The 15,242-nt window shown below is 37.9% G+C and overlaps 1 protein-coding gene across 11 annotated transcripts in view; it reads right to left on the reverse strand.

Moving 5' to 3' along the window:
- Nucleotides 1-15,242, reverse strand: part of ATM (ATM serine/threonine kinase) — a 126,370-nt gene that overhangs the window by 79,211 nt on the left and 31,917 nt on the right. For 10 of the 11 annotated variants that reach the window (XR_013442628.1, XM_078059043.1, XM_078059044.1 and 7 more), the window contains 12 exons: nt 14,518-14,889; nt 13,285-13,479; nt 12,418-12,513; nt 11,317-11,542; nt 9,634-9,759; nt 8,273-8,398; nt 6,788-6,877; nt 4,794-4,956; nt 3,648-3,847; nt 1,209-1,291; nt 957-1,112; nt 25-100 (listed from right to left, as the gene is read on the reverse strand). Coding sequence is in view for 10 of the 11 variants with exons in the window: in XM_078059043.1 (XP_077915169.1) it covers nt 25-100; nt 957-1,112; nt 1,209-1,291; nt 3,648-3,847; nt 4,794-4,956; nt 6,788-6,877; nt 8,273-8,398; nt 9,634-9,759; nt 11,317-11,542; nt 12,418-12,513; nt 13,285-13,479; nt 14,518-14,889 (1,909 nt within the window). In the remaining variant the exon portion in view is untranslated. Of the gene's footprint in view, nt 1-24; nt 101-956; nt 1,113-1,208; nt 1,292-3,647; nt 3,848-4,793; nt 4,957-6,787; nt 6,878-8,272; nt 8,399-9,633; nt 9,760-11,316; nt 11,543-12,417; nt 12,514-13,284; nt 13,480-14,517; nt 14,890-15,242 lie in introns of those variants that run through there. The other variant, XM_078059051.1, reaches the window with a different exon arrangement.

A 15,242-nucleotide genomic window follows, 5' to 3' on the forward strand; every position in this document is an offset into this window, starting at 1 on the left:
AATAATTAACGTGGAATAACTCACCTCAAGCAAAGTTTTAAGGCACTTTACTAGTGCCATTCTTACAGAGAATGTGCATTTCCCCTCCTTTGCTAGGTGCCTGAAATAAAGTAAGTGTTTCAAAGCCAAATTATTCCAGTAAAAGCACAGTCAAAAAAAAAAAAAAAATCATTGGATATTACTTATTCAATTTCTAATTATTCTTATCCTTCCAAAATTTCTTTCCATATTAAATTTAATTCTCATCATGTGGCATATGCCAGTCAATATTCTCAACTTTCGTAAAAGAAGTTAGTTTGAAAACGAGTTCATTTTAGGGGTGCCTAGGTGGCTCAGTTGGTTAAGCATCTGCCTTCGGCTCAGGTCGTCCTGGGATCAAGCCCCGCATCACGCTCCCTGTTCAGCCGGGAATCTGCTTCTCCCTCTCCCTTCCTGCTCACGCTCTCTCTCTTGCTCTCTCTGACAAATAAATAAAATCTTTAAAAAAAAAAAAAAGGGAGTTCATTTTAATGTATCTTATTAATTTTATATGATTATACGTCATCTAGGGGCTATCACACTTCTGCTCACCAGGTCATAAACTTGCTTTAAAAGGAAAACATTTGTGAAGTTTTGTTCTTATATCAAAGATTTCAAAACCACGTTCTATACCAATTCAGAAGTCCTTATCAATCAAGTGGGTCAGTGGGTTCTAAATCGCATACATGTGCTCCTCAGTGTCATAAAGTTACGTCACACTCTGTGCATAAAATACCCAGATGGTGACAAGGCCAGTGTGTTCACTAGTTCTTCACACAATTAAGGAGGAAAACAGGAGCTACATTCTACTATTGTTAAAGGTTGTATATAGTTACATTCAAGGATTGGCCAAGTCACTAAGGTAGAAATGCAAAGTCTGCAATTGTATCCAGAGTAGCAAAGAAAATTAAGAACTCTGCAAAATACTGTGCACCTACCAGAATGCTCCAATCACTGTTAGAAACTGCCCTTGAGCATCCCTTGTGTTTTCAGCATCCATATTGCCTTGACATAGGTTCCTCACAACAGGAACGAAGTGGTTTAAGATTGTTTTACAAACATCCTGGTCACGCCGATACAAAGAACACACATTGCTGCAGTGGAAAAAGTTTAACTTTGTAAGTATAACAGAACATACCAGTTAGCTTATAAATTTAAAGTGAAGATAACAGATGGCTTTAATTTCTTACGATAGTGGTTTTAGAAGTTCAACAACCTCTTCCATTGGCAAAGGATATTCTTCTCCAGGAAGCTCCTTTAAAAGCACTAGATACTAAGATAATTGAAGAGAAAAAAATCATTTTTTTTCATAAATCATTTGCTTAAATAAATATATATGTAATCATAAATTCATCCATGAATGCGTGCACATGTACACACACGCACACAAAAAAGACCAGTGAATTTTTAAAGGAGGCAGTGTAGTAAAAAAAAGTCTGAGGTTAAACAGAGCTGGATTCAAATGCCGGCACTACAACCTATTACTTGTGTGGTTAAAAAACTTGCCTTGTCACCTGAGCCTTTGTACTCTCACCTATAAAACGGGGATACAGCACACACCTGGCCAGATTACTATGAGGAATAAAGGAAATGAATGTAAATGTCTAGAATTTATTGTTGGAATTCAATAAATACGTAGTTGTTATCACTGCTGGGGTTAAGAGCCTGAGCAAGAATCTGAAACTACTGTTAGATCCCTACCCTCCAAAAATAATGCCTGGGGATAAGACTTCAACAGTTACAAACTGTCCTAGGAATGAATTTTGGACAGCAGAGATAATTGTGGGCAGGGAAAAAGTCATAAACACCTTGAGTTGTCTTCCCACAGAGCAACCTTGTAGGGTTCTCTATGCTGCTGTGGTACCAAAGGGCACTCAGCAACTACCAGCTATAATCGTGGTAGTTACAACCAGGCAGCCAGTTTCGGAGAGTTGCCAAATCCCTTTCTAGCTATAATAAGAAATCAGAAGACATTTTTTCCTACCATCTACATGTAGAAAAATGTTTCTTACTCCTCAGATATAAAAGAAGACTAAACTGGACCATTTTAAATATTTGCCTTGAGAGTGATATATGTGATGCTACTGAGTGTCTTGAACTGATTTGAAGCACCAAAGCCTCAAGAAAAGCACCCAGCCCTCCTCACTGGCCAGGGCTGGAGACTTGACTAGTTTGCCGGGGTCAAAATCAGGGAATCAAACAGGGCTCAACCAAGCACATTTGCTGGGGTCAAAGGATCAACCAGCTTGTTCACTGCAGCTGGAACATGACAAGGGATTCTACCAAGGACACAACGTACATGACTGCAAGAGGTTCTACTCATGGAATCCCCTGGCATGTTTCCCAGGGCTGAGGAAACACAGGGATGTTTGCCAATTTTCTGGGACTGGGGGCATGACCATGGACTCACCCACCATAACTGTGAGCCAGAGGCTCTCCCTCAATGTTCACCGATGCTGGGGCAAAGGGGGTGATGGCCTACATGGTCAGGAGGTATGTTACATATAAGTATTCTGAGTAAACAAGTAACTATATTGAAGGTAAGTGGGAAGCCAGCTTTCTTACTGCGGGAAAAGGGAGCTACAAATACGGAAAGAGAAAAAAACAAATTCTACGATGTCGGACTGGAACTGAAGGTTTCATCTACCAGCAGATGGACAGACTGATGCGGGCAGGGCAGGAGAGGGATTCTTTTTCTAACATTCTCACCAAAACCTAAATCTAATTACAGGAAACAGACAAACCTAAAGTGAGGGCTCCTAGAGAACAAGTGGCTATATTATTTAAAAATATGAAGGTCAGGAAAGAGAAGGAGAAACTAAGGAACTGCTCCAAGTTCAAAGAGACTGAACAGATTTGACAACTAATTGCAATGATACAATGTTAATTTCCCGATTAGCAGAGTATCTATAGGAGAGTATCACTGTTTCTGGCACATACCCTGAAGTATAAGGGGCATCACATCAGCAACTTAATCTCAAAATGTTGTGAACAAAAGACGTGTGTGTATGTGTGTGTGTGTGTGTGTGTGTGAGAGAGAGAGAGAGAGAGAGAGAGAACACGCGCGCGCGTTCACACAGAAAGAGAAAATGAAAAGGCAAATTTGGTGAAATGTTAACTGTGCGAATGTGTGAAGGGAATAGGAGAATCCCTGTAGTACTGTAAGTTTACTGTCACTTTGAAATTATATCAAAAAATATTTAAAGTGTATATTAACAAACTGGAATTAAAAAAAACTTTGAAAGAAACAAAGTACTTAAAGCAAAAACAAAACTTTAAAGCAAATAAACTAAGGTAAAGGCAAGATTCAGAGTTCAACTACACGGTTATGTATTATTTTCACATCAGAGTCTGTTTCTTAGCCTACTTTAAAATAATTTATAATAATCATACCTGAAGATAATAAACCTATCCAAAGTCCATGCAAGTCTTAATGTTTCAGGATCCACTTAAAATTTTTTCACAGTACATTAAAAGAAAAAGTGTATTTTATAACTAGCATCAGACTCATTCCTAAGGAAGCAATTTCAAGCCATCAAAGGTACTACATGATTCTTATATGTCAGTCTGCTACATTTATCCAGCAACAACAGACAGAATTGAGAATATGTCACTTTCCCTTAACTCACCATGTGTAGGTGGAGAGATTTAGTAGGGTCTAGCATGCTAGTATCAATTAACATTAACAATTTCCTCCGAATATCAGCCGCTCTGAATGACACAGGACCGGTCTGAGCAGTAGTTACACACACACACAAGAACTTGAGCATGTCTAAGAAAAGTAGATCTTGCTTTGACAGATGTTCTTCAGCTAAAGGATTCATGGCACCTGAAAACAAAAAGCACTTATTAAAACTAAGAGAGGGATACAGGAAACACATATTGAACATTAGCTCAAATATAAAAAAAAGAGATAAAAGTATATGGAAAGCAAAATTATGGTGAAATTGATTACACACTAAAAGCTTCAAATTTCTTCATGAAAAGTTACCCTAGGATTCTATCATCCAGAAATAATCTATAGGAAAATCTATACAGGCAAATTCATTACAATACTGATAAGTATAGAGAAAAAGGAATCTAAATTTCTGACAAGAAAAAATGGTCAACTGAATTATGATGTATGTTAACTGGGATATTATGAAGCCATTAAAAAGGATAATTATCAATACAAATAGCTTAATGAAAAAAAACGCTTATAATTGTTAAAATGAACAAGGTATAAAAAAAGCATTTGGGGGCGCCTGGGTGGCTCAGTTGTTAAGCGGCTGCCTTCAGCCCAGGTTATGGTCCCAGGGTCCTGGGATTGAGCCCCGCATCGGGCTCCCTGCTCGGCGGGAAGCCTGCTTCTCCCTCTCCCACTCCCCCTGCTTGTGTTCCCTCTCTCGCTGTGTCTCTCTCTGTCAAATAAATAAATAAAATCTTTAAAAAAAAAAACAAGCATTTGAACGTTGATGCTGATTATAATAATGGAAAAAGGTTAAAAGTGACGGCCGTATGGGTGTCTTCACTCTCCTGCTGTTTTCCAAATAATCCATCACATGGTTCTACTTCTTTAGTAAATATTTTAAATTCCTCTCATGAAGAATAAAACGAGTAATTAATAAAATTCAATTAATAATCAGAGAAATCTAACATATACAGCAGGAACAAACTTAACAGACTATGTAAGGGAAAGTAAAATGAGCATAAAATTGGTACGTATGAGGCCCTTTTACACGGCCAAATGCATACAAAGAGGTAAAAGCAATCCCAAGCAGTAAGTGCGTCTTCACCGAAAGTGCTCTGGCCATCTCCAGACATGCCTGCTTCACCAGCACCGGGGTCACTGAACAGATTCATGGACGACTGGTCCTCCACCTCCATCAGATTCTCATCATGGTCGTCTTCCCCTGATTCTACTTCTCCAAAGTCAAAGGGCTTTCTGATAAACGACGCCTTCAAAGAAGAAAAAGAAAGATGTTCAAATTGGCTTCTTTCAGAAGCATGATGTAGTTAAAATTCAACTATTCAAACAAATCAAGATTCATGTGTATGAACATTGCAGTATTTCTATTAAGTGTACAACAATGAAAAATGGATAAACTGTAATAGGTCTATATAATAATGATATGCAAAATTTTTAAATAATCTCTCTTTTTTTCAAAGTTTTATTTGAGAGAGAGAGGGAGAAGGAGAGAGTACGCGCGAGCAGGGGGAGAGGGAGAGAATCCTTCCCGCTGGGCGTGCCAGGAACCTGAGCCAAAACCAAGAGTTGTCTGCTTAACCAACTGAGCCACCTAGGAGCCCCAAAATAATTTCTTATATTAAGCTTTATACTACCCAAAATTGATGAGCATATGGGGAAAAGTATAATTTGGTATGACTATTTTGGAGCAAAGGGATAATATCCATCAAAAAGTAAAATTCACATTCCTTCTGAACAAGCAATTCCAGTGCTAGAATTTATTCTACATCCCTCATATGCACAAATACAAATAGACAAAAGTACAAGAATCTTTACTCCAAAAACTCTTTGTAACAACAACAAAAAAATAGAAAACACTTCTAATGTTAAGGTCAGATGGGCTAAAAATACAAATATACCATTCCCAGTAATGAAATACAACGCTACTATTAAAAAAGGTAAAGAACAGCAGCATGTAGCAACATGGAAAAATGACCAAGATTTATTATTAAATGAAAATAACCAAGTTACAGATATATTTGAGTATCTATTGCATGTGCCAGGCACATACAGACAAATGAGCATGTGTAGCATAAGCCCGTTTGTATGGAAGAAAAATAAATACCACAATGGAAATAGGTTGTTTGTCTGGTAAAATTTTTGTTTTATTTATTTATTTTTTTTTTTCAGAGAGAGCAAGAGCGTGCAAGCAGGGGTGGGGAAGGGGGTTGGGGGTGGGAGAGGCAGGGGTAGAGGGAGGGAGAGAATCTTAAGGAGGTTCCACACGCAGTGCAAAGCCCGAAGCAGGGCTCAATCTCACAACCCCACGATCATGACCTGAGACGAAACTAAGAGTCAGACACTCAACCAACCGAGCCACCCAGAGATCCCTTTTGTTTTTATTTTTAAGGATGATTTTTTTTTTTAATTTATTTATTTTGACAGGGAGAGAGAGACAGCGAGAGAGGGAACACAAGCAGGAGGAGTGGGAGAGGGAGAAGCAGGCTTCCCACGGAGCAGGGAGCCCGATGTGGGACTCGATCCCAGGACCCTGGGATCATGACCTGAGCCGAAGGCAGACGCTTAACGACTGAGCCACCCAGGCGCCCCAGGATAGATGATTATTTTGATTTCTGCTAGTGTTACACAGAAATAAGTATAAGCCTAGATGATTAGTTTCCAATCATTCAGTCTATTATTCATTATTGAAAAATTAAAAGCTGAGCAGAATGTATGGTACTGACATTAAGAAGCAAACAGTATGTTCCTTCCTAAAACAAAGTAACTTTAATTTCTGTATTTAAAAAAATCAGGGCGCCTGCGTAGCTCAGTTGGTTGGGCGACTGCCTTCAGCTCAGGTCATGATCCTGGAGTCCCAGGATCGAATCCCACATCAGGCTCCCTGCTCAGCAGGGAGTCTGCTTCTCCCTCTGACCCTCCCCCTCTCATGCTCTCTCTCTCTCTCAAATAAATAAATAAATCTTAAAAAAAAAAAAAACCAAAGATGCCACATTTTGTTAGATGCATCCCTACTGAAGAAAGATGTCAACGAAAAAAAATCTTAGAATCAATGAAATAGGGTGGTAAAACAAACATACTTACCAAACTTCTACAAATATCTGCAATATCATTCATGAGCTTTGATGTCAACAATCGTAGGAAAAATCTAGATGCAATCTTATTTGGACTGGGCTGTAATTAAGACAAAAAAACAAACAAAAAAATAAAAAGTCATCCTGGCAGATAATATTTTCTCTATCTTAAATGAAATGTAGATTTTTTTTTTTTACACTGGAAATTCTCTATCATAAGAAGCATAAACAGTATGCTATTAGGGCCAAGATATAAATTGAATTAAACACACTAACCTCTTTTTTTAAAGTAATAACTATAGTCCATTAAATTGTGTATAAACATTAAAGTAAAATACCAACTACCGACCCTAAACAAAAGTAATAATTTTAAGTTAGAGTTTATTCTTCCATTTTCTCCTTCCCCATTTGCAAAAAAAAAACACCGAAAAACGAATTACACTTTTTTTTTTTTTTTAAAGATTTTATTTATTTATTTGAGACAGAGAGAATGAGAGAGAGAGAGAGAGAGCACATGAGAGGGGGGAGGGTCAGAGGGAGAAGCAGGCTCCCTGCCAAGCACGGAGCCCGATGCGGGACTCGATCCAGGGACTCCAGGATCATGACCTGAGCCGAAGGCAGTCGCTTAACCAACTGAGCCACCCAGGCGCCCAAATTACACTTTTTTTTTAAGAAAAAAAAGAAAAACACATTACAAAATGAAAAATATATACTGGTAATATTGTTATACAGCCATGTCGTTATCATTAGCTTCCAAAAACCGTTTTTCCAACCACGACCAGCACCCTGGGTTGGCTCAGCTATACCTCAGGCTGGCCCCAGTCAGAACAAAGATTACACAGAGAAGCACTCTTTCTACCAAGTGTAACAGAAGACTGTCTGGGCAAAAGACAGTAATGTATGTGGCTGGAGATGTTTATCTTCGTGGTGCCCGCTAGCCCTGGCATAGTGGTATGCACATCACACAGCCAGTAGTCAACAAATTATTAAATGAATAAAAACAGGGGCGCCTGGGTGGCTCAGTCGTTAAGCATCTGCCTTCGGCTCCGGTCATGATCCCAGGGTCCTGGGATCGAGCCCCACGTCAGGCTCCCTGCTCGGCGGGAAGCCTGCTTCTCCCTCTCCCTCTCCCCCTGCTTGTGTTCCCTCTCTCGCTGTGTCTCTCTCTGTCAAATAACTAAATAAAATCTTTAAAAATAAAATAAAATTAAAAAAAAAAAAAAGAATAAAAACATGCAGGCAATAAAAGAGTTGCCCATGTAGTTGTATATAAAAGCGGTAAAATAACCTCAGAAACCTTCCTGAAATGATGAACTGATTTCACAAGAAACTCAGATTACCTGTTGCTTTGTTCCTCCGGTTGCTACTTTTATTTACCATTCACTTTAATTTTAAATCGGTGTATAAATTTATGAATGGACCCAAAAACCAGTACCACCACCAACCAACCAGTTATCAACCTCCTAGACTAACCAGTCAAATAAGAACATCTTACCTTGGTACAGTTACACAAGCAACTGGTACACAGATTCATCATATTTCTCAGTGAAGCGATCCTAGATTCCTCAGAGGTCTTATTTTTGAACAGAGTGATACTTTCTCCTGCACACTGCATTAGAGACTATTAAGAAAAGAAGGAAAAATCCAAACTCTAGTTAAAATTACAGTTCTGTGATTGCTTTTTAAAGTTTTACTTAAGGGGCGCCTGGGTGGCTCAGTCGTTAAGCGTCTGCCTTCCGCTCAGGTCATGATCCCAGGGTCCTGGGATCGAGCCCTGCATCGGACTCCCTGCTCTGCGGGAAGCCTGCTTCTCCCTCTCTCGCTCCCCCTGCTTGTGTTCCTGCTCTCGCTATGTCTCTCTCTGTCAAATAAATAAATAAAATCTTTAAAAAAAAATAAATAAATAAATAAATAAAGTTTTACTTAAGAAGTAAAATGAAGCTTTTTTAGAAGTTATATTTGGTTGGGACGCCTGGGTGGTGGTTCAGCCAGTTAAGCGTCTGCCTTCGGCTCAGGTCATGATCCCGGGGTCCTGGGATTGAGCCCCGCATCAGGCTCCCTGCTCGGCGGGGAGCCTGCTTCTCCCTCTGCTCCTCCCGCTCTCCCTGCTCTTTCTTTCTCTCTCTGACAAATAATAAATAAAATCTTAAAAAAAAAAAGTTATATTTGGTTATACAGTGTAATTAAAAATCATGGTAACAATTTTTTAAATGACCTATCTTACACCTTGTTATCCTTACAAATCTGACTGAATTGCACTCAAAAAAAAAAAAAAAATTGCACTCAAATTGCACTGACTGAACAGCACTCAAAGATGAAAAAAAGTTTCACACTTAGAGCCTACCTGTATAACAATAATCAAGGATTCTTTAGGACAATCGATCACAGGAAAAAAAAATTTTTAACATTTTATTTATTTATTTGAGAGAGAGCGAGAGTAAGAGTACGAGCAGGGGGAGGGGCATAGAGAGAGGGAGAAGCAGGCTCCCTGCTCAGCAGGGACTTGATCCCAGAAACTGAAGATCAAGACCTGAGCCGAAGGCAGAAGCCCAACTGACTGAACCACCCAGGCGTCCCACAGGAAAAACTTTTAGAAGTGCCCATAAAAATCAGTATTTTTGTTAATAAGATTAAATTTAATGTGATATTATTTCAATTATTCTATTTATACTTGGCTTAAAATAACTGCAAATGTTAAGGAAGGACAGATAGTATCATTTCTCTCAGATGGCATAAATGAAAGAGAAAGAGCTAACCTATGTAAAAGTTTTGTTTTTCCAAGCAAGTATACCAATTTTCCCAGGAATATTCTTCATTCAAATTTATCCAAAACTTTAATAAAATAAATTTTCATACCTTGGCTTTCTGGAATAGTTCTGATCTATATGCTTCCTCTTCAGCTATTACTCCCACGTAACAATAGCAGCCGAGAACACCCACCAAAAGACTGGAACACCGGATAAGCGTTTCTGCATTTGTAGTCTTAAAGTAAAACAAAAAATAAAATAAATACTCGTTCCATAAATAATTTTGAGTATTCCACGATCATCTTTTGTAAGAACAAATTTATGTACATATTAAGAAACAAATTTAGTTAACGTAGTTAATAGTGGCATGTTTCTGATTATCTCTATGAACATCTAAGAGACCCCTGCAGAATGGTAACTAGGAGTCTCAGGAAAAAGAAGAAGTATCTCCTAATGGCCAGGTTACGTATCTCTCTCCTCTTAAAGTGGCGCAGAGTACTGCACACACAGGCCCTTCACATTTGAGGTAGGGGAGGAAAGAAAAAAAAAAAGGTAGACAAATAAGTCTATAACTCTTAGAACACGAGCAGAAATCAGATTCATATAAAGAGATATTAAAATGACATTTTGACCTTCTGAAGGATAAGAACCTTGATTTATTAAGCTTTTTAGACTCCAGAAACCAGCACAATTTTTGCAAGTAGATACCACATAGCCAATTTTATAAAATTATTTACAAATTTCTAACTACACAGAAAAATAAGATTTTCAGACTGTTTTGTTCCTATACGGCAGGAAATGGCATTTTAGGGGAAAACACAGAAGACCATATTACAAAATGGTTACAACTGTGACCCAGGAGAATGCCAGTAACTAAGGATAAGGTATACTGTCTCCGGTTCTCTGGGTCATCCTCTTTGGCTACTGAATTCACTCCACTGAGTAACTTGCAGATTTTATTTTATTCAACAAATATTTTACCATTTACCATATAACAAGGTGTTGTGGAATATACAAAGATTAATAAAAATATGTATGCCTTTTAACGAGCTTAAAGCATGGTTTGAGACATTTGTGTATAAAACATACAAATATCCACAGTACAAGGAAGATGCTAAGTCTCACTTTAAAAAGAAATACTAAGTACTGTGAAAATTAAAAGATGAATTACCATGGCTGAGATTATCTAAGAAAGGCTTTTAGCAGGATTTTGACATTTGGATGATTTGAACACACAGAAATGGGCAGAAAGGCATTTACCTCATGTCAAAAGAAATGAGAGTTTTGGCAAGAGAACAGCACACAAAGAGAATTTGTGATCTTAAGAAGCAAAGGAAATGATTTATGAGAAATTACTAGTGACCTCCAAAATATGGGTGACTGCTGGTTCCTCTATTACATTTTATTAATCACTTCTTCAAGTGTCACCAAAATCTATTAAATCAGTTTAAATGATGTCCTTTCCTGTTATTGTAACATCTCCCTTCTCTGTACTGAGTGGTTCTTTCTCATCATAGAATCCCTATGCTCAAAACCATTACTATTCCCCACTAACCTACACAAGGAATTCTACTTATTTAATGTCTACTAGAATTCCTGGTACAAAAGAAACACAAACTATTCTTTTTGGGTTTTCCTTTTTTCATGCTAAGTTTTCCCTATTTGTACGCATTGTACTGTCACTTTGTTTTTTAAATCAAGCGTCTGATCATCCTTAGGGCCCTTCCTGCCTGTTTCTCCTTCTAAGCGTCCACCAAAGTTGAGTCAAAGACATTTCTTCTGAAAATCTCACCTCAGCTGAGTAGTTATTTAAAAGCTGTTCTGATAATCCCAGGAGATAGAGATCCAGTGATTCCTTGAGGTTTTGGTGGACAGAAAAGCCTACAGTGGCCTGGTGCTTTTCTACAGCACATTCTTTCACAACGGTTAAAAAATCCATCTTGTCAAAAGTTGTCTGAAGAAATAGTTCTTCAACTTCTGAGAATGAAGGCTCTCCTTGATCTTTTTGGTGTTGTTCACTTCAAGAAAGTAAGATCTTAAAGTTATAATGGAATGACCAACTGCTTCACCTCCACGTGGCAGCAATGTATTACAAACGAACACAGTAACTTAGCATCTATGTTATTCACACAGTGCTTATATAGTTAATGGATTACTCTTTTAAATGCTGCTCTTCTTTGGAATTGATAGCTACTTGTACCAGATTTCATTATGCGGTAGCAAATTTTATTAACGGATGAAAACATTCAAGTTACGATCTCCAAGGGAAATTCAGAAAGTATTAAAAAAAAAAAAAAATTAATAACACCAGGCATAAACACTAAGATAAACATTATCTGAAAACATTTTCCTTTTTGCCTGTTGATTTCTCCAAAATGAAGGGAGTTTTTCATCCTCTGCCCTCTCCAGGGAGATTAGGAATCTTCATGCCAGTGAGTCATTTTCAGCCACAGTGATAAACATAGGCCTCTTGAGTCAATCAACTAAAATGAGGTTTTTAGATTTATTTTTACTTTCCCTATCCTCTATTACCATTAGTTTTAAAGCTAATAGATTTTACTTGACATACAAAAATGTATCATATCGTTAAAGAACTCATTCCTAACCTTCCATCATAATCATTCTCTATCTTCCAGGGGCAAATGTCACAAGCTATACTACACAGCATGAAAAAACAGTCAACTGGATCAAAAATTGTAGCTGCAGATTACTATCATGAATTAAAAAACAGCTTTTCCCTAAGAGCCCTAATAGGCTAATAGGTGTGATGTTTTTTTAAACTGATCAACTTAGTTCATAATTTTTAAGATGTAGCTACTACTCTGCTAAAATGATTATCTTTGTAATTAAAGCCATAACTTAAAACACCACAGAACTCTATTAGGTAACATACCATCCTGGCACTGTTTGGAGAAAATTCATTGCAGCTTTACAATTTTTCACAGTGAGACTCACAAGAATTTTCTCCACTGCAAGATGAGGAAAATTACTACAAAGGAAAAAAAAAAAAAATCTTCACTTAGAAGACCAAAAGCCATTTAAAGCATTCTTTAACCTTACACATCCATGTCTGGCTATAAATCCTGACCTCTAAAACCTGGATCCAAAATTAAAATTTCTTTCATCTGTACTGAATTTTTGAACATCTAAAACAAGAATTAAGAAGCAGACATTTTATGTTACTATCATTTTCAATACTTTCTGACAGCAGACTTATCCAATTTTTAAAAATCATTTCTGAAATAAACAGATTATGAAATTAAAGCAAAAGCACTAGGATCCAAAGGTCTGTCCTGCAGTCCTTCGGTCCCAGCTACCAGCTGTGGAAAGGTTAAATGGGCAAGCTGCTCCCCCTCCTGGTGTTTAAGCCTCATTCTGTCTGTCTCTAGCGTCCTCCCCCCATTAATTGAACACCCATCACCCAGAACATACTCTCATTATGATTCCAGGACATATATCTGCATCAGATATATGTTCAGACGAACCTATTCACAGAAAATCACAAAAAACACATAAGTGCTCAAAGAATTCTAATTCCCTTATTCTTACTGTCTCGGCAGACACAAGGACAAAGTAAAAGAATATAAACAGATCCGAGCACAGAGATGCAGAACGGTGTAAAAACAAAGGGACTGTTCAGTATCTGGAATTCGCTCTGAGAAATGCTGCATTACCACTGTAAAAAAAAAGCCACCTGGTATCAAATCATCGGGAGTACCTTACAACACACAACAGCAGAGTGCTAATGAGCTTAAGTTACCTGTGAAGAACTGGAGGCAGCTCTGTGCGGTCCTCAAAGTCGTCCTCTAACTGAGAGAGTAAGAGCCATTTCATCATCAGCTCCTTTGAAGAACAACTTCTATTTACTTCACATGTACTCTGCTCCACTCCTGTTTTTACAGTCTCAGGAACCACACAGATGGTCATTGCCAGAGTCAAGCAGCAAACTGCAGGACTACAACAAAGCCAAGCACGGCCGCTGTTAAAGATCAGCTCTTTTTTCAATACTAAAAGTTCTTTATTTTCTTTAACACAGTGGCTATGGATCGATGATCTGCAATAGGTAGCATCATGAGAAGAACCACAAGTAGACCGAGTGTGACAAAAGACCGACAGAGTGTTTCACACCCTTGAGGGACAGAACAGGAGAGTCAAGAATGGGAGAAAAGTACTGCAAAAGGAGACACCTGAAGTGCTACTTCTATATTCCTGCAGGAACACCAGCAATGCAACCATTTTAAGAGTCACCAGCTCACTTCCAACTTCTTTCCCTCAAGAACAACTTGAATCTCTTTGGCATCCGAGGTCTCACAGTTAGTAAAGCTTCTGCCTGATGCTTACGCTCTTTTGCCTAAGTCTCCAAGATACGCTTCGCGAGTTCGTACAAGTCCCTGAGAAGGATTCTAATTTCTTGTTCAATAGCAGACTGAGTTTCTGGCCTCAGTGTCCCTCTGTCACTGCAGGTCGTAGCTCCAAGCTTTTCACTCATTCCAAATTTGGTAACCATCCTCTTTGCTAAAAAATAAGCTTTCTGAGGTAGAAAGACCCTGTCTATTTTATTTACCACCGAGCTGCTACTAATGCTTAAGACAACGCCTGACACGTCTAAGTGTAGAGTGAACGTCTACTAAAGAAATGAACACAAAAAATTGTGAGAAGTCTGATTACGTTTGAGAAGAACTCTCTCTTACCGTAACTATCTGTAGCACTACCAAAAAGAATTTTTTTATGGATACTGAACAATAAGTACTTAATATGCAATTAAAGAAAAAAGACATTTAAACATTTAATTCTTTAAAATTGGCCTTAGTAAACTCTCTACACTTGAAACTAAATTTACATTTATTTACTTATTAAGACTCCCTGGACAAACAATAGAAACATCTAAAATCAAATTTAACATATTGTCACCTCAAGTTACAAACTATAAAACCAGAAGAAAAAAAGTATATATGTCTATATATAAATCTCTTACAATACACAGTCAACTTACCATGAAGGTCTGCAGGCTGACCCAGTAAATAACTTCCAGAATTCTCTATCAACCTCAATTAAACTGCCTTGAATTATAGCTCCAAGTAAACCAAAGTTTTCAGCTTGTATTTGTTCAGAACTTATACCACGAAAGGTAAGAGACCAAATTTTAATCCAGAATTTCAATAAATCTGACTTCTGTGAGCCTTCTAGGTCTGATTTCTTGCCTTGACACAACGCAACTTCCGTGAGGCACCGTAACACATACGGTGTGCGCTCCCCGTGTCGATGCTGAGGTAGGAGCTGGTACAGGATCATCAGTAACGCTGACAACTCACAGTTAGGGAAACTTGAAGGATATTTTGATATTAACTGGGTTGTAATCTGTAACCTACATAAAATAAAAAGATAATTAAATTGAAAATTATTCAATTCCATTAACAAACTAAAACAAATATATAGACATAGCACCCTTACAATATCCTAGAGTATCACCATCATTATTTTCCATACCATTCTAAAAATAAACTGGCTTTTAATATTTTTTAATCCCTACTTCCTAAAGTGGCAGGAAGAATGACAACTTTCTGGCTAGGTAGGTGAGTTGTCATATTCCCCTTATAAAAAAACTTTGAGGAATAACTAAATTAGGGGCACCTGGCTGGCTCAGTTGGTGGAGCATGTTCCTGATCTCAGAATCATGAGTTCAAGCCTCACACTGGGCATGGAGCCTACTTAAAAACA

Source organism: Halichoerus grypus, chromosome 11, assembly GCF_964656455.1.
Source record: "Halichoerus grypus chromosome 11, mHalGry1.hap1.1, whole genome shotgun sequence".
NCBI lineage: Eukaryota > Metazoa > Chordata > Mammalia > Carnivora > Phocidae > Halichoerus > Halichoerus grypus.